This window comes from Hylobates moloch, unplaced genomic scaffold, assembly GCF_009828535.3.
Source record: "Hylobates moloch isolate HMO894 unplaced genomic scaffold, HMol_V3 SCAFFOLD_8, whole genome shotgun sequence".
Taxonomy (NCBI): Eukaryota; Metazoa; Chordata; class Mammalia; order Primates; family Hylobatidae; genus Hylobates; species Hylobates moloch.
In genome coordinates, this window is record NW_026652283.1 from 123,834,195 (window position 1) to 123,857,771 (window position 23,577).

Sequence of the window (23,577 nt, forward strand, 5' to 3'; positions counted from 1 at the left end):
AATGCTGTGAGCATCTTGTAAATATATACAATATGTATATGTGCATGTACACAGGTAGGGTATATTTCAAAAGTTAGGTTGCCGGATCAAAAGATTACTACATTATTAATCTAGAATGAAATGTCCAAATTAGCAAGAAATTTACAGCAAAACTGTACTTTTAAGAGAATGAGTGCCTCTTTTCCGATACCCTCATCAAAACAGTGTTTTAAACTGTTGATCACTGCTATTTTATATATATTAAGCTTCCTAACTCTTATGAAAATTAAGTGTATACCCCCCATGTCTAGGCTGGTGAAGTGTGCAGTCCAGGATCTTATTGGAAACTGTAAACACATTATTACTCCTTATTAAGCTTTTGTTAAGTGTTGTGTACTTGATTCTCTTTTGCGATCTCATTACACCATCCTATCTTTCGAAGTTACCTTCTGTATTAGTGCCTTTAATTCTCACACCTGAATTTACGTCTCTTCTCAAAGTCACTGTTTGTAGGTTTAGGATTCTCCACTAGTAACACAAAACTGATTGATGTTCTCTATTTGCTTATTTCAAAACCTAACTAAATAGAAACCCTGCCTTTAATAAGCACACATTTTCATAGTATGCGCTTCTCCCAACTTCTGTTTTGCCTTACAGTGCTGTTTTGCTTTACCTTAAAACAAATATGTACGTATGTTTATAATAAATATATTTTAAGCAGGTAGTAAACTCTTACTTCAAATACACATTTTCAAATGTATGCATATATGTATATAGCTTTCTCAGCTTGTTCGTCAAATGGAAGAAAGTAGGAAAACATAAGAATGTTACGAAAAAGTTAGATGAAAATCATTGCATTATTAAATACTAAGTAATAAACCTACATCAAATAAGTTAGTAACCCACAAAGTTGTATACTAATATTTCACAATTTCTTTAATTTGGAATAATTATATTTAACATATTAATTACCAAGGTAATTTTGGCAGCAGTAAAACGTCACTTTCAATTTAGTAGTTGTTTAATTTGTTTAAAAAAAGCAATATATTTCATATAAAGTATTTCAAATAAATGAAATTTGCAATATGTTGAATAAAATGGCTAATTTACTTAATTGAAATAATCCTTACCACAGCAATAACAAGGTGATATAGATGATTAATTGATTTGATTGATTAATGTGAACCACATAATACAGATGAAATAGGATGGCGCCAGTAAGACCTACATCAGCTAAGATTACTAAAAAGAATATCGTTTATAGTTCAGTTATGACATGAAAATTTGCCCCAAACGTCTAGGACTGATGAAGCGCCCATGACTTCATATTAATTCATTTATGGAATCTTATACCATATATTGTTACTTATGCATACTTACACTCTGTTGGTCTTTGCTAATCTAATGGTTTCAAGGCAACGTAATATAGATTCATATAATACACCTTTTAATTTTGAGAATTAGATCTCGAATAAGCAAATCTTTTGATCCTTCAAACTTGTGACTCAGCACAGATTATTTGGTCTTATTTGTAGCCAAATATTTGCAGGTAACTGTAGGGTAGCCAAATATTTGCAGGTAACTGTAGGTAGTCTCAATTGAGTATTAAGGCCACAAGAATTTGCATAAGTGGCTCTATCTCCAGGACCTCCAAGTAAACAGTACTCCAGGGGATAATGTAGGTATAAAATAATAGCATGATTCTGCACAATGTGACTCTGCAGGGCTCCCCAAACTCCAGTCAGCTTAGAGATGCAAAGTAAAACATGTGAACGGAGTGGGACTTCCCATTGCATCTTGCTATAGCCAGGTGCTGTGGAACTGAAGCGTTGGTCCATTGCCACCTGTGCCAGTTAACATTCAGCGTCATGTCAATGGGTGGAGTGTAAGTATCTACCAACTTCAACTATATTTATAATTAAGCTGCATGCTTCAGTGAGAAAGGGGTGATGCAGGACAGAGTCCAGAGACTGGAGGCTTGGTGCTGCTTCAGACACCACCCCCATGAGCATTTAGGAAAGACCCATGTCTCTAAAACGTTAAAGAACTGCACTCTAAAAACCAGACGGCTTGGGTTGAGATTATTTCAGGAGTTTCTTGTAGATCTGTCTCAATGTTTATGAGTTTTTTAAGAAGTCAGCAATATCTAAATCAACAAGCACACTCAATTCTTTTTCGAGTGCAGCGTAGTGTGCTAGAAAGAGCAGGAACTTGGAAGCCAAACAAGTTGGTTGTGAATATTGGCTGTTCCTTCATAGCTAAGAGGCTTCAAACTATAACGTGCCCCCTTCTAAATGCAGATCAGATCACTTCATTGGGTTTCTGTGAACATTTATGAGAAAATACATGGGAAACACTTAGAGAATTAGTTTAAGCAGGTTGATGTCCAGGCCTGACAGCCGGCTTCTCAGGTGAGGCCACTTGAATTCTACACCAGTGAAGCAAGTGAAGTAGGGGCAGACCTGCACCGTTTTACAGACAAGCCCATCAACCAAACATGGCCCATGGAGATCCCATAGAGATAGAACTCAAAGATCTCTCTCTTCACACCACAAACATGGAACTCATGGGCAGCCTAAGCAAGTGTATAAGATAGTAGAATCTTACTCTATGCTAAAAGGTTTTATAATTAGGTTAAAATGTAAGAACTCGTTTGTGTGACTCTGGGATCTGGAAAGGCTTGGTGAACAGAGGCTGATAGAATATGAAATAAAAACATTTTAACCCTGATAGTCTGCTCAAGATATCTGCAGAAACTGTAATATAAATGTGAAAGAAATTACTAAAATACATATGTGGCTATGTTATAAAAATCTTGAGCGGAAACTTTTCATGTAATTAACTTTTGGTGAATGTTTGATTTTATGGGTAATCATGACTAGAACATGTGGCTCACTTTTCTAGTCATGATTATACTAAGTTGTTCACATACAAGGATTTTAGAAACACCTTAAGATGTATTTCCTTTTTAAAACAAGCTTATATTTTTTTCTCTCAAACTAAACAATCATATCAGTTACTTAAAAGGAAGTTTAATTTTCTCTACTGCCTAATTTCAGAAACAGTTCTTCAATTTGATATCTTGGTCAGTCATTGATTTGGTTTGTTGAGACAACAAAGTTTTGCTTTGTTTTGTTGGATTGGATTTGCGATTTCTAAAATTCCCCTAAAAGAATTCTTTTGGGTAGCAACTGTAGGATTCATTTTTCGGTAATTTGTTCTTCCATAGCAGGTCCCATTAACTTAACTTGAGGAAAAAGCGCTGAGTCTCAATCTCAGAGATAGAATCAGGGTAGTCCTAGAAAGCTGAACAAGAAATTGAAATTGTAGCGCTGTACACTATAGGTAAGATTTGGAAGCACCCTAAGTGTCCATCAACAGATGAATGGATAAAGTAAATGTGGTACTTACACACAATGGAGTACTCTTCAGCCTTAAAAAGCATGAGGTTCAGTCAATTGCAGGAACATGGCTAGAGCTGGAGATCATTGTTAAATGAAATAAGGCAGGCACTACTGAAAGACAAACATCACATGATCACTTATTTGTGGGTTGTAAAAATCAAAACAATTAAACTCACGGTCATGGGGACTAAGATGGTTACCAGAAGCTGTGTAGGGTAGTAGAGTGTAGGAAGGAGGTGGGGATTGTTAATGGATTAAAAGAAATAGAAGAATGAATAAGACCTATTTGCTTGCACAACAGAATGGATATAGTCAACAATGACTTAACTGTCAGTTTTAAAATAACTTAGAGTGTGATCGGATAGTTTGTTACTCAAAGGATAAATGTGTGAGAGGAGAGATATCCCTCACCCTGACGTGATTATTATGCATCGCATGCCTCAATCAAAACATGCCATGTACCCCACAAATACACACATTTACTCCGTACACACAAAAATTAAAATAGAGTTAAGCACGTTTGGTGTATAAATCAGGCAATTAATCTCTGCAAGAAGGAGAGATTGACAGTATCATTTTATAGTGACAAAAACAAGATGAAAAAAACCCCACCATGCAAGGTGGGTATTACAAATGTTTTTATTTAAATATGAACGAATTTTGTCCTACAGTAAGTTAATATGAGGCATAAGAAGCCTAAAGCCAGTGTCTGTAAGAAGACACTGAAATCTACTTCTCTCAAGATCTATGACTTCTATTTTTTATCCTGAAATGAAGAATATATTTAGCTCAGTTACACATGTTGGTTTTATTCTTGAAACTTGGAATTATAAGATCTGTGAATGATGTTGATTGGATCTTATATTTTAACAAGCTGCTGCATATGAAGTTAATTCAATATGTTTGTGACAGAAAAAGGTAGATGGTGATGTGTGGATGTAAAGGCTACGAATGTAGATTTTGGTTAAAATTTTAATTATTTTCCATCAAATCTACATTTGACACACACTGTAGTCTCAGGGTCACACAGTCCTAATACTTGTGAGATGAGCTGTGGAGTCACACACTGCCCTGAAGGTGTTTGGGACACGGTCTGTCTTATGTTATCTTGTTTAGCTGTCAAAGGTATGATACTTTCTATTGTAGCCACATGGCCAAGACAGCTCTCGAGGCAATCACAGCCCCACAGAGGCACCTCCACTTGCTTGTCAATAACAACCGGGGTGACCTCACCGGAAATCGCGTTCCCCCAGGGAAGTGGTCGGCCACTTTCCACCACTAACTGATGTGACGTGAAGAGCAGATTCCTTGATTTCCGGAAGGGAGCATGACGGCCATAGGAAAATGTTTTGAATGTCGAAGGAGGCAGGCAGTAAGGATTCAGTTTGCCTGGACAAATCATACCATAACAGGGCTTCCAAAGATTTTCTGTGGAAACTGGTGATAAGTTCAACAAAACTAGGCAAACTCCAGGCCTGCATGGTGACTTCTTTGGAGTGATACCACACTGCAGGAACTCTGAGTTTTGTCCTAATAATTAAATAAGGCCTCAAAACTCCATAATCCTGCATTTTACCTGTGTCACACTTGGCTACAGAGCAATCATTTGTGAACAGTAGGTGGATTAAGGGAGTACTTACACAACATAGGTTTTTTTCAAGGTTTATTTTTCCAAAGATTAGATTGGCTGATGTACTTGTGTATCAATTTATATTCCCTATTGAAATTGTTATATTTATAAAAATATATTACTGATACTTTAAAATGCAGTTTATTATTTTTAGCATCTACTGTTAATGGCTTACATTTCTATTACACCGATATATTACATAGAAACTATATTAGACATTCAACAGTATTAGCTTCTTAAATGTCTCCAAGAGTACATAAAAGTATGAAAAAAATTAATTAGATTATATCATTTTTTCTGTAGGAAATAAGTGGTTTTAACATCTGTTGTCACTTTTTGTCATGCAGTCATGTGATGACAAAACCCAGCATTTTCTTGAGGAAAGAGATACAGTTCGTTCCATTGGTTGCCCAGGAGACCTCTGTGGATCGCTGAGCCCTGAAGAAGTGTGGCTTGATGGGCAGTGCAGGGTCTGGAGTGAGGAAAGAGTGTGTATTTGACATTCAGTCTAAGAGTTAAGTCCCAAAATCACCGGCTGAGCACTGTCAGAGGCATGAAGACGTTTGTTACTCTTTGTTCCTATCCAGTCAAAAAGTAAATCAGGTTTACGATGTGTCTTCCCAGTTGTTACTTCATCTTTAATTGGGTGGAAATTTTGGATTAGTTTCAGTGACTATAACATGAGCTTCCTCCTTTATTCTCTTTTAGTCAGTGTTGGGCTGCTCTTAAGCCATCATCACACAATTTTACTGGGTTTTCTTTTTGTTGTTTCTTTCCTTCTGTTAGAGTGTGGGGACTTCATAGGATGGGTCACGAGGCATAGGGCTGAGTTCAAAAAGTGGCTTGTGCTGCCAGACATTCAGATTTAGTGTTCTTAGATCCAGTTGGTTAGTTAGAGACAGTCTCATGCCGTTGCCCAGGCTGGAGTGCAATGGTGCGATGTCAGCTCACTGCAACCTCCCCATCTCCAAGGTTCAAGCAATTCTCCTGCCTCAGCCTCCTCAGTAGTTTTTACAGCCACACTCTGTGGGATTAGCTGGGATTTCAGGTGCACACTACCATGCCTGGATAATTTTTGTATTTTTAGTAGAGACAGGTTTTCGCCATGTTGGCCAAGCTGGTCTCAAACTCCTGACCTCAAGTGATGTGCCCGCTGCAGCCTCCCAAAGTGCTGGGATCACAGGTGTGAGCCACAGTGCCCAGCCCCTAGATCCAGGTATTTAAAATTCCTTGTCTTATCTTTGAAAAGAATTGAAGCTGTTAATCTTGAGACTGAAGAGAAAAGCACTTCCTGGAGCCCACAGTGAATGAACATCAGTTCCACAAGTTTCCCCCCTTTTTTGCTGTTTTCCTATCCTCACTCTTGTAGGATTGTCAAAGAAATGAGGCTGTGCCTGTGTGCTTTACGTTTCAGTCTTTTATCCCTTTTTTCCAGGTTCGTTAAAAGTATCTTGCAAAGGACAGAGGTAAATAAGCGCAAATTTTAAACTCCATCTATAAATTCATACAGGTGTAGGTAATAAATGGTCTTTTTCAATCAAAAGACGGGAATTTTACATATTCACATGGCAGGTGAATGACTGCAAATGGGAAAGTTGTAGCTCTTTCAGACAAGGGCAGATTTGAGCGTAAAGAAAATTGGCGTTATCAAATTTGCTGTTTCCCATCTTAAGGGCGCTTTTCATCTCTCTGTTGCAGCCCTTGTCTGTTTCCACAGAGGTTGTTCTTGCCGTCAGGGGGAGCTGGGGCTGTCCTGGGAATGAGGGAACCACTTTGCCACGCTTGCAGACAGCCAGTGCGTTGACCTCGCAGGGAATTGCCTTTAATGTGCCCTATTCCTGGTTCAAAGGTTGATTCTTTTAGTACAAATTTATGTAATGATTTCATTTCAATGATATTATGAGTTGTATACAATAGCAGTCCCCAGCCTTTCTGGTGCCAGGGACCAGTTTTGTGGAAGACAACTTTTCTACAGACCAGGGTGTGAGAGCAAATGGTTTCGGGGTCATTCAAACGTACGTTTATGATGCACTTTCTTTCTGATATTATATTGTAATAGACAATGAAATACACAACTCACCATAATGTAGAATCAGTGGGAGCTCTGAGCTTGTTTTTCTGCAACTCGTCAGTCCCATCTGGAGGTGATGGGAGACAATGACAGGTTATTAGACATTGGATAGTTAAAACGAGTGTGCAACCTCGACCCCTCATATACATAGTTCACGGCAATGTTTACGCTCCTGTGCGAATCTAATGCTGCTGCTGATGTGACAGGAGGTGGAGCTCAGCTGGTAAAGGGAGCCATGGGGAGCAGCTGTAAAAACAACACAGCATCTCTCGCTTCTGCTGCTCACCCCCGATACGCAGCCGCATTCCGTGGCTCGGGGTTGGAGACCCTTGGTAGACAACAAAGTGCTAAAGAAATCTAAATTGTTGGTCAGTTTCTAATCTATAACCAAAATTACTGCTTGGCTTCATATATTTTTATTTCCTCTGTTGCCCTGGTTTGAAATCTCCTGTGAGCTTTCAGGAGTTAAAAGCACAGGCTCTGGAGAGACACACCAGGGTTTGAATCTTGTCTCTAGTGCTCTCCGTCTGCTTGGTCTTAGTCAGTTATTAAGGATCTCTGAGGCTTCCTTTCCTCACCTGCAAAAGGAGTATGCTTTACTCCCTGTCTTTAAGTCATAAGGGTTTTTTATGGATGTTGTGAGAACACGGTGTTTTAACAGTCCGAGCATTGACCAGCAGTCAGTAGAGACTCCAGGGAAGTAGCTGATTCTTGAGTTTTTGTGGCATTAGTCCATTTCTTTTCACCAGGCCCCAAATCTAGGAATCCAACACAACAGGAAACCTGCTTTGCTGTAGGTTAATCACTAAGTTCATAGCCAGGGTAGGGGATTCTACAAGCAGTCCTTTGAGTAAGTTACTTCAGCTGCCTGGTCTCCGGGCTCTTCCCTGATGAATACCTACAACTGGAAAACAGTTAAGTTCCTGTGTGAGTTTACTGTTTTCTCATAACCTGTTTGACAGAATTTTTAAATTCAAATTTTACTTTTTCAATCTTCTCAATGTAATTGCCGATCATGTTTTTTAATCCATGTATGCTTTAGCAAGGATTTATTTTATATAATCACCTTTTTTAACTCAATAGCCAATATTTCTGTATTCTAATCCTGTCTCTTTTAGTGTGTGAGTACTACCAGATCTCTTTACACATTTTTGCAAGCCTTTTGAGAATACGTTGACAAATATAATGAAGTGCATAAATGTAAGTTATTGCTGTGGCTTTTAAAACAATACTGTGGTTATCTAAAGCAATTCTCTTTTACCCGATTGTTACATATCGTTCACATATTTTAATAGTATATATAATTTTATTAATTCCACCAGGAAAATAGCAGGCCCCCATTTCCTAGTACCTTCTCTTGGATGTGTGTGTTACCAATTTATTAAACATTTGCTACATTTTTAATACATGCCAGGTTACTGAAGTTTACCTTCAAAATAGTTAGAACAACAACTGATTCCATTGTCTTAATTCTGTTGTCAGGATTTAGGATTCTTTTGTTTCATTCCTCTATCTTTTCCTCCATCCAGTTAGCCTCTGTTTTTTGGTTTTTGTTTTGGTTTTGGTTTTTGCCAGACAAAGTGGTAGCTTCAGAGCAGCGGTTTGAAATGGGGCTAGGTCTGGTGTAGATGATCAGGGTCGGGTGTTACAAAGTGTAACTGAGTAGCAGTCAGTCTCTACTTGGTCTCTCCACTTTCTTCTCTCTCGGCCTCCTCTGCTGACTGTGTGCTCACTCGCTCTCCTCTCACCTTGTTCGATCTGAGTTTGTGCGTAATGTTCTAAGTGCAATGAATTCCTCCCAACTATTGGTTTCAATTTTATAGACATTGGGTTCACCATTAAGAAAATCACAATGTAAAAATATATTTTGTGAGTTATGATGAAATAAATTTCCATTTTATTATTTAACATCTTTGAGTCATTTCACTATTTTATTTTTCTGTTGTTGAGATAATGAAAACAGACCTGGCATAAATTCTAGGGGTCACTACCTACTCCCCTCCCTTGCCTATGAGCAAATCAGTTAGAGCCTCACCTCTTTTTCTACAGCCATGTGGTCTGTTTAAGATTAAATATATTAATACTAATGATCAGAGGAGAAAATAAAATGGAAACTCCATGAGCTATTCTGAAGAAGCACAGGTCTTATCCAAAGTCTTTCCATAGAAAAGTGGCATATCTGAGGGAGAAAAGGTTGCAAAGACATCTTGGTATAAAAATTCCAGTAGTGAATTTTGCAGTCTTAAGATAATTTATGGATCCTTATCATTCAGGAGAAGCTGGGGCTGATCAAACAGAAGGCATAAGAGTGGAGGGGAAAACACTGGAGGAAAGTATTTGCATTGACAGTTGAAAGGAAAAACACTGTTACTGTTTGTAATGTCATTTGTAAACGGTTTTATTGGCATAAATATACGTCATGTGGATGCTATTTTATGCTTGGGGGCAAAATCTTTTTAGATTTTTGTTTCCAGTAGTCTATTAGACACTGTAATTATAAAATAACTTGCCCAAAATAACTTGGTGCATTGATTAAAAAAAAGAGGATCAGTGGAATTCTTGACAAACTTGTCTAGAATGCAATTTGGGAAAAATTTATTTTCTTCCCCAGAGGACGTTTATTAGAGAGTAGTGTTTAGTAGAGTGTAATTTCTTAAGAGGAAATTTCTATTTAGTGCAAACTAAGATATACCATGTCTATTAAATCACCATAACCAAATGAAATTCAGGGTCCCGGGAGAAGGTAGACTGTGTCATAACCACGAGGTGAACAATGACACATTTAAATAAACTGATAAGCCTTTCATGACGTAAGCCTCTTAGGGAGGAAAACTGTCATTTAAAGCAATATGCAGTGGTTTAATTGCTATATTTTTTCAGCACCAAACATAAGATGTGATTTTAGAAAATTTCTTTTCCAAGCCAGGATTCATGGCATGAGAAACCTGGGGCCTAACTCCTGAGATAAAGGGGCACCCTGCTTAGGAAAGCACGTGTAGGATAGATTCTGACATAGATTTGCTTTGTGGAATCAGTACACTTAGCTTTATTTATAAGCCTCACTTCTGGGATTTAACCATTAATTTTTGTTTCTGCTTTTATACTTCCTGGTTGATCCTGAAAACTCAGGCAGTCAATTTCAGTTCAGTGGGAAGGCAATTAAGGAGACCTCATCTTCCAGCTCAGCTTTCAGTGGATTCTCTCCTTTGCCTCTTCTGTTTTTCATTCCCTGATAGGTGACCACTGGTTTGATCCCCAAGTCTTAGCCAAAAATGTGGGAGAGGATTCCTTCATTCCATAGAACTTAACTGAATGGGCATGGATTTCTTCCTGAGCCAATGAGATCCTGGCTCTGATGGGAGGGAATTGCCGGTATATTTCAACAAAAATGGGTGGAGCACTTCCATGCCCGAGGCATTCTAGAATCTCAGCATATGGCCATGGGTTACAGGGGACCCACTTCTGCCCTCATGGAGCTCCTGTTCCTTTGGGATATTGGGGTCCAACTCTTGGGGTACCTAGCATGACGGGCCCTCCTCTGTGCATTTGTTCCTCTCTCTGGTCTAGCCTCTAAACTTTGACTTTCTTTGCCTCCTAAATCAATACGTACCAAGTCCTTCTGTAATGAGTCTTATGCTTTTACAGTTTTCTGATCCAACTTGAATTATACAAATTATATAAGCTAATCTCTGTTTCCCAATTGACAGCAGGAATTGCCAAAGAACCAAACTGAGCCACTGTTTACAAAACATTTTGGTGTGAAAGGAGGATGCTTTTTCTTTGTCCAATATATTTTGTATATGTAGATGTGTGTGTACAAAATATGTGTGTATATCTATGTATACACAGACATACACATGTAAAGCTGTTGAAGAGCAATGAAACTAAAATGAGAAATTAGAGTATTCTCTTCAACAAGAAGTAATAGGACTGTTGAAATCTCATGATGTTTTTAAAATACAACTGGATATTCGTGTAAGGCAGGCATGATCCTTTTAGAATTCTATCCAATTATATAAATATATATAATATATAATAGATATAATTCAATTATGTGTATATATATGTATCAGTCTTCATAGAAAAAACTTACCAGTAATCATTTTATGATCTACGTATATACTGAGACATTGTGTTGTACACTGTAAATATGTAAAACTCTTATAAAAAAATACACTTTAGTTTAATTAGATCCCATTTGTCAATTTTGGCTTTTGTTGCCATTGCTTTTGGTGTTTTAGACCTGAAGTCTTTGCCCACGCCTGTGTCCTGAATGGTAATGCTTAGGTTTTCTTCTAGGGTTTTTATGGTTTTAGGTCTAACATGTAAGTCTTTAATCCATCTTGAATTAATTTTTGTATAAGGTGTAAGGAAGGGATCCAGTTTCAGCTTTCTACATATGGCTAGCCAGTTTTCCCAGCACCACTTATTAAAAAGGGAATCCTTTCCCCATTTCTTGTTTTTGTCAGGTTTGTCAAAGATCAGATAGTTGTAGATATGTGGCATCATTTCTGAGGGCTCTGTTCTGTTCCATTGATCTATGTCGCTCTTGTGGTACCAGTACCATGCTGTTTTGGTTACTGTAGCCTTGTAGTATAGTTTAAAGTCAGGTAGCGTGATGCCTCCAGCTTTGTTCTTTTGGCTTAGGATTGACTTGGCGATGCAGGCTCTTTTTTGGTTCCGTATTACTTTTAATCCCTAGTAGGCACTAGATGATAGAGAAAGATGTTGGGACTCCTTAGATGCGAAGTAGCTGTCTTCCTACAAGCTGTCCTGATTTTTTTTGTATCAAGTTGATACAAAGTTGTCTCCTAGTTGTCTTGTGTTTAGAATGTGTGGTTCAGTGGATACAGTACAAGTGAACATGGATTTGCTTTTTCTTTTAAGTAAAGCCAGATTCAAATAGATGTGATGGGTGCTTTGGAGAGGAGGAAAACAGGCATCAGAGATGTATGCCATTCACTGTTGATATTGTCTGATGCAAAAATGAGACATTTAACCTTAATGTCTTAACAATAGCAATGAAAGGCTCCAAGTACAGTAGCTACTTGGAAAATCTTTACTACTGGGCCAATCAGGTGTCATAGCAAGGAGTCAGAAAAACATTTGAAAACCTAATTTTAAATAAAGTGCCTTAAATAAAGGGCAGTCTGTGCCCTAGAGACATTATATTAAGTAGTGATCCCTGACTTTAAAATTCAACAAGGTTTTAAGAAAAAGAATTATTCAGTAGCTTAAACATGCATATATTTGTATGGGTTATACATGGCGATAAAAATCTGTAATTGAAGTTTCTATTGAGAGATTTATATACATTAATGGTTTCAAATTAATGATATGTTGAATAGAACAGAAAAATAAATTAATAGGTACTATTTTCTGAGGCCAAAAGTTAAGGTATAAAAATAATGTAATTACGTGGAATTTACAATAATTTTTACTTTGGGTCTCTCTCCAAATGTTGGCAGACATTTTAATCTGGTAAGATGTATATATGCTCCTGTGATTCACTGTGTGTGTGTGTGTGTGTGTGTGTGTGTGTGTGTGTGTGTGTGTATTTGATTCAGTCTTTGCTGAACCTTGCGTGCTTGATTCCATCTTCCCTGGATGGTATCTAAGTCCAAGAGAGTTCTATGACCCCAAGGTACTATGGGTTCATAAAGCGCCTCGTTCCAGATCACCCTCTGCAGTGTCCTGACACAATTTGACATGGAACTCATCGCAACCAGTGTATTGTCACCAGCACTAAGACCTGCTCACCAAGGCCACATAACTCAAGTGATCTCTTGTACTGAGGACCATTCAGGGCACCGTGTGTGCCTCTCTTGGGCTTAGGAATAGTTAGATGGTCCCTGCACACCCATCTGGACTTCTCCATTGTGTGGACTCTGTCCTCACCACCCCTACCTGGTAGGAGAGGCTTTCCATAAGGATGGTGACCTCCCAGGAGCCACAGCCACCCATGCTCTTAGATCTCCCAAGCTCTCTGGGGCTGTTCTGTCTAAAACAGTTCTCGCGGGGACATGATCACTGATCACTTCTTGCTATCTAAATTGTCCCCATCCCTAGACCAGGCAAGCCTTTCTCCAGTGACTGAATACTTCTAATCGTAATTTCTCTTCTATATAAAATAAAAAGCTGAAGCATCTGACATCTCATACTAATACCCCTTCCCACTTTTAAATGCTTCTATAATATAGTACATAATATAGTATACTATGTATTATGTAATATTATATACTGTATTACTATGTTATATAATAAAATCATATTTGTATGGTAATATAAAATATTACTATATACTATATTGTATAATAAAATATGTAGTATATAGTAATATAAAATATTAATATATTATATAATAAAAATATTACTGTATTATATAAAATATTACTATAATATATGAATAACAAAATACTACTAGATTAGTATATTATAGTCAACAATATAATTTATAGTATACTATACTGTACATAATTACTATGTATACTACACTGTAGTAAATATACTATATATTAGTACAGCATAAAATACTACAGTCTTTATAAAATATATAAAAAGTTTGCTCTATACAAGTCATGTATATAAACCATAGTATATAAGTTTACTATATATACTATATATAGTATATAAGTCTACTATATATGTTCTTTATAGTATATAAGTTTACTATATAGTATATATAGTATATAAAAAGGTTTACTATATATACTACATACAAATATATAAAAAGGATTTTCAAAATTATATACTATATACTACATAATTAAAAAAACTTTTTATATCTACAACAAATTTTGGATGAATTCTAGAACAGAATTTGCAATAACTTGTAGAAAATAAGTTATTTTACTGAAAAACTAGTCCAATAACTATAGACATAAGGCTTCTGAATTTACAGATTTCTCTCTATTTCCTGATTACCTAGCCTCTGTATATGCCATCTGGAAGTTAATGTCAGTCTCTCTGTCACATCCATAGGCGATAAGATTTTTTTTATTTCAAAATAATTGCTTTTATTTATGGATAGTTTTCCTTTAGTAAAATTTCATAATCCGTTGGAGATTTTGAAAACACATTTTAAAATGTTTTAATGTATACCTCTTTAATTTTGGGCTATGTCTACCTCTCTAAAATGAAGATACTTTAGCATGTTTGTATTTTTTGTAAAACACTAAAAAATTATGATAGGGAGTAATGTATATGTCACATTTTGTTGAAATATTCAAAGTTTATCAATAACTTTATGTGTACTAAAATATTCCCATACTACCCTGGACCATCAAATATGAATGACAGAGGGAAGACTTGCTACTGCAAGACACCTGTGTGGATTGAGATTTACTTCAAAATCCATTTTACTTCAAAATGCTTCATAATTTACTATGTGTTGAAAATAAGCCGGTTGCTTATGAGAAGCAGGGATTCCTCAAAGTGAGGCAGAGAAGAAGAAAATGTGTTGCAAGGGCCCTCATGGAAAGGATGCTCACAGAAGTACTTTAGTATCTTCAGGAGCACGTTTGTGAGTCACCAAGGAGTGAGTCTTGCCAGCTCCTTATAAGATTCCTCACTCTCAGCCGGTATGGAGTAAATGGCTGTAAACATGAAATCACACATTTAGCTCTTGAAAGCTCTTTATGATCAGTTGGATCCACTCATCCTTCCACATCCCTGTCAACTCATGTTGGACTCCATTTGTGGTTTTTTTTGCACACAAATAAGAATGAATCCATTTCATTCCAGCTATGTGAAATCAGATCACATGTATATATTTTCCCGGCATACGTCAATATTAAATTGCCCCAAACCTCTGAACAGTACAGTAGTCCTATGACACTGGTTTTAAAAATCCCTTGGTATCTTGTTCCTACTTCCTGAACTAATATCATTTGACCACACCCCTTCATAATCACAATTCTTTATAAAACTTAATAATTAAAAGGGACATGAAATTGTATTTAATTTAAAGTGCTATCACATTATTTTGTACCTAACTTACGCGAATATATATGTAAAACTTCAACATGGGCAATTACTAAATGAAATTATCCTCGATAGTTTTTGTTCAACTTACTTTTAGAACTTAATGTTTTGTTATTAAATAGCATTATTTTGGTTACTAGATTATTTTAATCTTAATATGTTCTTGAGTACCTCTCAGTCTCAACCTTTCCAGTGTATTTAATTATTTAATTTGAGATCATTATAGATTCACATGTAGTTAAAAGAAATTATACAAATAGTTTCTGTGTACTCTATACCAGTTTCTCAAATGGAAACCACCAGCAAAACTCTGGTGCAATAATTACACAACCGAATATTGATGTATTATGGTCAAGATATGGACTGTTTCCAATCACGAGCATTTCTAGGGCAACTGCAGAGAAGAACAATTATTAGGTCGGATAGCAGTTACATGTTTCATTTTTAAAGGAAATGTCAAACTTCTCCAGAAGTTTTCTGTTTTCTACATAAAATGGCTGTACCATTTTATATTTCCACCATCAGTGTAAGAGCAATCAATTTTCTCCACATTCTAGCCAGCATGTGATGTTGTCATTATTTATTTTTATTTCAGCCATTCTGATAGGCTGAAATATCATGTATGGTATTTCTCTGTGGTTTTAATTTGCATTCCTCCAATGGTCGCCCAGTCTGCAGCATACGCTTTTATTCTCTTAATAGGATCTTTTGCCGCCAAAGTTTTTAATTTTTATGAAATCCAGTTTATTAACTTTTCTTTTTCTGGGTTGTAATTTTGTTGTCTAGTATAGAAACTCTGTGTAGCCCTAGACTTAGAAGACTTTCTCCTATTTTTTTCCTAAAAGTCTAATTGCTTTACATTTTATATTTGTAATCCACATTGAGGTAATTTTTATATGAGGTGTTAAACTTGGGTCTAGGCTCTTTTACTATTTCCTATGGACATCAAATTGATCCATCATAATTTGTGGATTTATTCTATGCAGTTTCTTTTGAATCTGTTGAAAATAAGTTGGAAATAATTGTTTAGATTTATTTCTGGTTTCTTTGCTCTGATCCATTGACATATGAGTTCATTTCTTTGCCAATCTGCCGGTACCAAATAGTCTTAATTGTTGTAGATATAAAATAAGTCTTGAAATCAGGTGAACTATTTTTCCTACTTTATTCTTCTCTCGCAATATGTTTGAGCTATTCTATTTTTTTTTTTTTTTTTTGCCTTCCCATATAAAGTTTAGAAAGATCTTGCTGTATCTCCAAAAATTCTGGCTGGGATTTTGATACAAATTGTGTAAAACCTGTGTATGAATTTGGAAGTAACCTATATCTTTACACTATTGAGTCTTCCATTTTATTAACATGGTATATCTCTCCATTTATTTAGCATTTCTTTGAATTTTTTCTCCAGTGTTGTGTACTTTTCTGTATGCACTGTTGGGCATATCTTACTGTATTCATACAGAAGCTTTTCCTTTTTTGAGCTACTGTGATTGATGTATTTCAGATTTTGATGTCAACGTGTTCATTGCTAGTGTGTAGAACTACAACAGATTTTTGTATGTTCATTGTGTGCCTTGCACATTGGATGATATCAGTTACTCTCGCTCTACAAATTTTCTAGTAGATTCCTTGGCATTTTCTATAAAGATCATCATACCATCTTCAAATAGTGGTAATTTTATTTATTCCTTTCTGACCCGTATGCATATATTTTCTTTTCTTGTATTAATGTATTTGCAGTATTTTCCAGCACAGTACTGAATAATGTTCAAAGCAGATATTTCTTGTATTAATGTATTTGCAGTATTTTCCAGCACAGTACTGAATAATGTTCAAAGCAGATATTTCTTGACTTGTTCCCAGGCTTACCCAGAAGTACTCAGTTTTTAACCACTAAGTAAAATGTTATCTTCAGGCTTTTTTTTTTTTTTTTTTTTGTAGAGATATTCTTTGTCAAGTTGGAGAAGATTCCTTCCAATCATATTTTACTGAGAACTTTTCTCATGATTCAATGATTATTATTGTCAAATGATTTTTTCTGCTTAGATTACTATGATCTTGTGATTTTACTTTGTTAGCCTGTTAATATTGCAGATTATATTGATTAATTTTCAAAGATTGGACCTTTCTTACATTCCTCTAATAAACACCATTTGATCATCGTGTATAATTCTTATCTTGCCTACTTCTGTTTTCTCTTACTTGGCTAAGGATTTTTTGCATCTATATGAATGAGAGATACTGTTTCATTTTTTTTTATGTGTTTATCTGGTTTTGATATTAGAGTGTCTTAGTCTACTTAGGCTGCCATAACAAACTACTGTAAGTTACAGGGATTAAGAAATACAAGTTTATTTTTTCACAGTTCTGGAGACTGAAAGTCTGAGATTAGGATCCAGAATAGTCAATTCCTGCTGAGGGCTCTCTTCCTGACTTGTAGACAGCAGCCTTCCTGTTCCATGTTCACATGGTCTTTTCTCAGTATGTGTCCAGGGAGAAAGTATCCTTCTCTTTTCCTATTTTTACCGAATGCTAATCCTATGGGATCAGAGTCCTAATTCTTGGACATCATTTAACTATAATTACCTCTGTAAAACCCCATTTCCAAATACAGTTATGTTGGGGCTTCAATATATGAACTGGTGGGAGTAGCATAATTCAGCTCATAAGGGAAACGGTAGTGTCAATGACACAAAATTACTAGAAAAGCATTCCATCCACTTACACTTTGTGGAAGAGACTGTGTGCTATTACTGTTATTTCTTTAAAGTGTTTACAACTGGTGTTAATTATTTAAACATAGAATTCTCCAGTAGGAACATTTGGACCTGGAAATTTATTTGGGGAAAGTTTTAATAGCTATAGGGTAATTCACATTATGTATTTTTTCATTGGTTAGTTGTAATAGTTTATTTTTTTGAGTTAGTGACCCATATTGTCTCAGTTGCTAGTTTTACATATGTAGTTTCTGTAGTAACTTCTATTATCTTTTTGATGAATTCTGAGTTCATAGTAATATTTGATGTTTAATGACTAACAGTGACTATTTGTACCTTCTGAAACTCCCAGTCATTCTTTTTCAATTCTAATGTTTTTTTTTTCCAAAGTACTGGCTGTGTTTCATTATTTGTTCTTTTTTCTTTCAATTTTATTGATTTTTGTACTTTTCTTGTTTTTTGCTTTCTGTTTGCTTTAGTTTTTTTTTTTTTTTTTTTTTATAGTTCTTGCAATGAGAATTTGGATTAGGGATTTGGGAGTTTTTCTTTTCTAAGTTGTGTTTTTATTGCGACTAATTACCTTGTCAGCACTGCTTAGCTGAGTCTTAAAAGTTTAATATGTTGTATTTTATAGTTTCATTCAGTTTATCTACATTTTTATTTTCCTTGAGACTTCCTCTTTGATCCCTGGATTATTTAGAAGTGTGTTGTTTATTTTCCACGTAATTAGATATTTTTCTGTCATTTTTATCTTACTGATTTCTAGCTTTATTCCACTGTGTGGTCAGAGAACACATGCTATATGATTTCAGTTACTTTAAATGTGTTGAGGTTTGTTTTATAGCCTCGAATATGGTTTATCTTGGTGTATGTTCTATGGGCACCTGAAAGAAATGTGTACTCTGTTCTTGTTGGGTAAAGTGTTCTATAAGTATTGATTAAATACTGTTATATAGGGTTGATGAGTTCTGTATTCTCGCTGGTCTTCAGTCACAGAAGAATTTAAACTCACTGTTTTTTTTTTTTTTTTTCCCACTTTCTTAAAGCAATGTTTGCTTCACTGACTTGTCTTCTGTATTATATTCGATAACATATAAGCCACAAAGCAGTGTCTGCTGGTATGACAGTGGTTTCTTTTTCCATTCATCAGTCATTTACTCTTTCATGTGAATGCACTATCTGGAAGTTGTTTGGATTGGCATCCAATGGGAAAAAATGAACAAAGGAGTCTCTTCAAGGGGATTGAATTAAAAAATAAAAGCAGACAGCAGATACTGCAGTTTACAAAGATGAATACAATTTGAGAGTTGGTGAAGATGCCTGTGAATTGTACCAGATAAGAAAGGTGATAAACCAAAAGACAGGGAGGGAGGAGGGCTCCTAGGAGGGTGAAAGAGGACAGACCAGCCTTCACAGCTCAGGAGTTTGTGGATTTTATAACATAAAAAATAAGCTACTTACCAGAATGTGGGTATTCTCAACTTTCTTCTGTTGGGAGTCCTATTGTGGATCCCAGAGCTGTGTCAGGATTGGTTTGCCCTCTAGACAGCTCACAGCCTATTGCACGGGGCCTTTGCCATCCTGATCATCTCCCTCACTTTTCCTAAGAGCACAGCTTGGGATCCAGCTGAAACACAGATTGTTTCACGACCAACTCGGTGGTTTTGCAATACTTTCATATTTGAGTGCACACATGTTTATACACACATGCACATGCTTTGCTTGTCATATTTTTTATTAGAAAAAAATTAAAAATAGTGAATTAGGAAAAACAGATAATGCATGCTGGGCTTAATACCTATGTGATGGGTTGAGAGGTGCAGCAAACCACCATGACACACGTTCACCTACATAATCAACCTGCACATATAGCACATGTACCCCAGAACTTAAAAATTCAAATAAAAAAATAGTTGGCAGTAGATTATTGCCATCCAAAACCAAGGAGCATTTAAGACAATGGCATATTATATAAGTAAGTATTTTCAAGAAGAAAATTTCTCAAGTTATTTAAATAAATTCTGATACTTGAAAATGTTTAATTTCAAATACCTACCAACCAAAGCCATGTGTACGGATTATCTAAGTGTTTAATGCCATATTTCAAGTGAATATACCACTGTTAAAGTTATTCAATGACTTCATCAAATAAGCTTTTTTTGACAAATTCATGCTTTTAACTCTCTTCGTGTCTTGTCTTTTAAATTTAGATTATCGGGATTTCAGCTACCCTCCTCTATAGTGAGTACAGGATCTATCCTCACTCTGTGGTTCACGACAGACTTCGCTGTGAGTGCCCAAGGTTTCAAAGCATTATACGAAGGTAAGAGATTTGTTGTGTTTTGCACACGCATTCAGTGTCGAAATGATCTAATACATGCTACTCTGGATTAACAGTGAAAAACTAGGCTGCTTTGTCACAGGTGGTTTCATGGTGTAGACATTTGGCTTGTGTGTAATACATTGGCATTGGATAACACTGTTATAATCGCCAACTTTCCAGCCCAAAACATGTTCACATTTTCTTCTTATCCCTAGAACTTTTCTTGTTTGGGTTTTCTTTCGGTTAACTTGTAGCGAATACGTTTTGAGAAGTTTGACTGTAAACTAATAGCCTTCTTATGCAGTAAAGAGTTCATTTTTAATGCAGAAGAGTTTTATTAAATTTTTGGTTGGGCAATTATACTGATAGTGCTTGATTAAAGGAAATTTCCTTAAATGAGCTTTTGTTGTCAAAGCTGAAATTTTTGAGAGAGAAAATTAATTTGGTTTTCCTGTTGTTTGATCATGCAAGGCATAGAGACTTTATTTGTTTTCATGTCTTCAGATTTTGTGCCTAGATACCTTTGGATATTGCTATCATTATTAAAATGGCTTTTGGCAGAAATTTTTTTTAAATGCAGAGATAGAGCTTTGGAAAAGGAAATTATCATTTCAAGTATTAGGTTTTGAGAAATTGAACTAGTTAATACTTTAAAGGCTGATGTGTGTCTAGTTTTGTTTAGCATGGAGATTTTAAATTGTCTTTTACATGTAATAAAAGACGTACTGTCTGTAACACAAACTCTGGAGTCTGTAAACTTAAAAAGCAAACTGTAGTTAGAGGTAGACACCAATTCCTATTTACAACACACACTGTTTACTTGGGCTGTCATTGTCTACTAAGTCACAGATTATATATTCTTACTGGGAATACTCTGCATTTAGGCGAAAATCATATTTTGTGGGAAGTTAAAATCTACACGTGGTTTGTGCAAATGAGTGGCTGTAGTGAAATTATCAGAAAATAAAAGTGTACAAGTTTCTTTGCAGAGACATAGGAATGGACCGACTTATGCTTTCACTCAAAGTTACGTGTGGAATAATGCTGATAATGGCGTCCAGTTCTGCCTGTGAATGTCTTGGAGGCCACTGCGTTTGTACAGAAGCCAGAGTCAGTGGCTGGAAAGCATCTATCACCTTTAAGTACATTACTATGAAGGAGGAAGTTAATCTTTGGAAAGCAACAGGCTAATGTAAGATCTATGGATGTTACTAGCTTTCAGTGTTGATTATATCAACGTACCACTTCATACAAACCCTAAATTGACATCATTTTATTTTTTGCAGAATATTACAAAAGCATCTCTAAAGCAATCCATACCAGCTATATGCCAAGCATATTTTGTCCCGTTAACATACAATATTTGTTCAGAAAATAGATAATGCTTCCACATTTTAGAAAACTTGGCATTTTTTCTCCCCTCCTGATAAAGTTGATAGTTGAAAACGAGGTCTTGCTAGTTTCCCAAAATTAATGCTGTGAAAACTCCATTGCTGTTGAGAAATTACCATATGAATAATTCCATCAAATATTTCTGGGCTATTGCTGGCTTTACTGGTGGTCATGATGACATAATAAAGAAGATAGGGCAAGATTGTCTATGTTGGAAAAATATTTCTGTGTTACTCCAGAAGATCAACTGGAAAACTTCCGAGAAAATGGAAGAGGGCCATAAGTTAAGTTAAATGTATTTATTTTTTAGGGTCGCTGTGTAGAGAATGTTTTTGTGATATTTCGATTTGAAATGGTGATATTATAGTCTGATGTTTACAAGTAAAGACAAACCTATATTTAAAAGAAAACCTGTTAAAAAGGTGCTTTGTTGGCTAAACCTAAATTGTATCCAGTATGTAGTATCTGTCTGTTTAAAACTATTTATCAGTTAGCTTCAAGTTCTCCTGCAAAAATGAGTGTGTATTACTTGGAGAAAAATATCAACTATAATCTTAAGTGGAAGAGTAAAGATGAGATAATGTAGAGTAGAGGAGAGCTTTGGTAGCAATATTTATTACAAGTACCAAATACTTTACCCGTAAACTTTAGACAACTATTACTTACCACGGCAATGTCATGGGAAAAAGTGAGAATTTATTAAGAGTGCATAAAATAAGCAAATACACCTATTCATACATGTATATATATGTATATAAAGCAGACTCAATGGTAATAATTAGAAAAATATCTCAAGTTGATTTAGAATCACAAAGTTCTCTTTCTGATACTTCACATTTCCTCTTTTCCCATTAGCTTTTATTTTGAAGAGACTGCCCACGGATCCTGTTATTTGACCCATCAAGTAATTTGCATGAGTCAAATAATAGAATAAAATAATGATGTATAATCCAAGACGTATAAAGGCAACTGGATTGAGATATAAAATGAACTTTCATATTATAATAAATTCATTTTCTTTTATTTAACTAAAACATGGAATTTTGGTAGTACTACCAGACTGCTGCATAAATTTTTAATTGAAATTTACTGGCTTGAAAGGAGAAAAATCTTCCAAACTTCTAAGATCTATGTAAACATGATAACCTTGGGAACAAACATAATCCGGACACCGAACTCAAGTGTTTTCTGGCAGTACTTTGGAGTCGGCATTATTTACATAAACTATTATTCATACATGGAAATTTTAAGCTACATAATGAAAATAGAAACAAAATACTGTAATTAATGTGTTTAGTCATTGAATTTAACTCTGGAAATCCACTGGGAACACTGATAAATTTTATACTAACATTGATTATTTACAGTATTTGAATTTCTGAATATAGACCTTAGCAATTCTCAGCAATTAAGTGTATATATTAAAATTAACAAATTTTAACTGCTAAATATAGAATAAAATTGAAGGTACTAACTTAATTCAGTGTTGTAAGATTTTACTTGCTAGTTCTATACCTGGACATTAGTCTTAATTGTGAACCAACAAAGTTGCATAGCTGTCTTTGATAAATTAATAACAGAAACTGTTAGGATTGCATATGATTACTATTAAAATTCCTATATGTGCCCAATTTTGAAGTACTATGTCTATAAATTTTGTGTATTGTCTCTTATCAAAATCTCAAGTAGTAAAAAATATTATTTTGTCATCAAGCTTACCTATGTTTTAAGAAAAACATCTAGGAAGTAAGAAAATTGACATGAGACAAAGGCTGACAAATATTAGACTTGAGGACATTGAAGAATATATACGGACTGGGTGATATACGGTCATCTAAAAATTATTCCCCAAAGAGCCTCTCTGTCTGATGTACTTTATATTTTTTTCCCTGTAGGTTTTAAAAAGGAATTCATCTATTTCATAATGGTTTTCCTTATTAGTAAAAATGTAAGCTAAATGTTGGAAAGGCATGAATCTATTATCCAAACTCTTAGACTCAAAATGTTCATTATTGTGGGTCTAAAGTCTAAATATCAATTTTAATGCGTATCTTTATGAATATAATTTCAAATGTTTT

General features: G+C 35.3%; 1 protein-coding gene across 1 annotated transcript in view; it reads left to right on the forward strand.

The window, feature by feature from the left end:
* The window catches only part of CSMD1 (CUB and Sushi multiple domains 1), a 2,040,038-nt gene that overhangs the window by 552,891 nt on the left and 1,463,570 nt on the right, over window positions 1-23,577 (forward strand). The window contains exon 3 of the mRNA XM_032158987.2: window positions 19,995-20,107. Within this exon, the coding sequence (XP_032014878.1) occupies window positions 19,995-20,107 (113 nt within the window). The remainder of the gene's footprint in view (window positions 1-19,994; window positions 20,108-23,577) is intronic.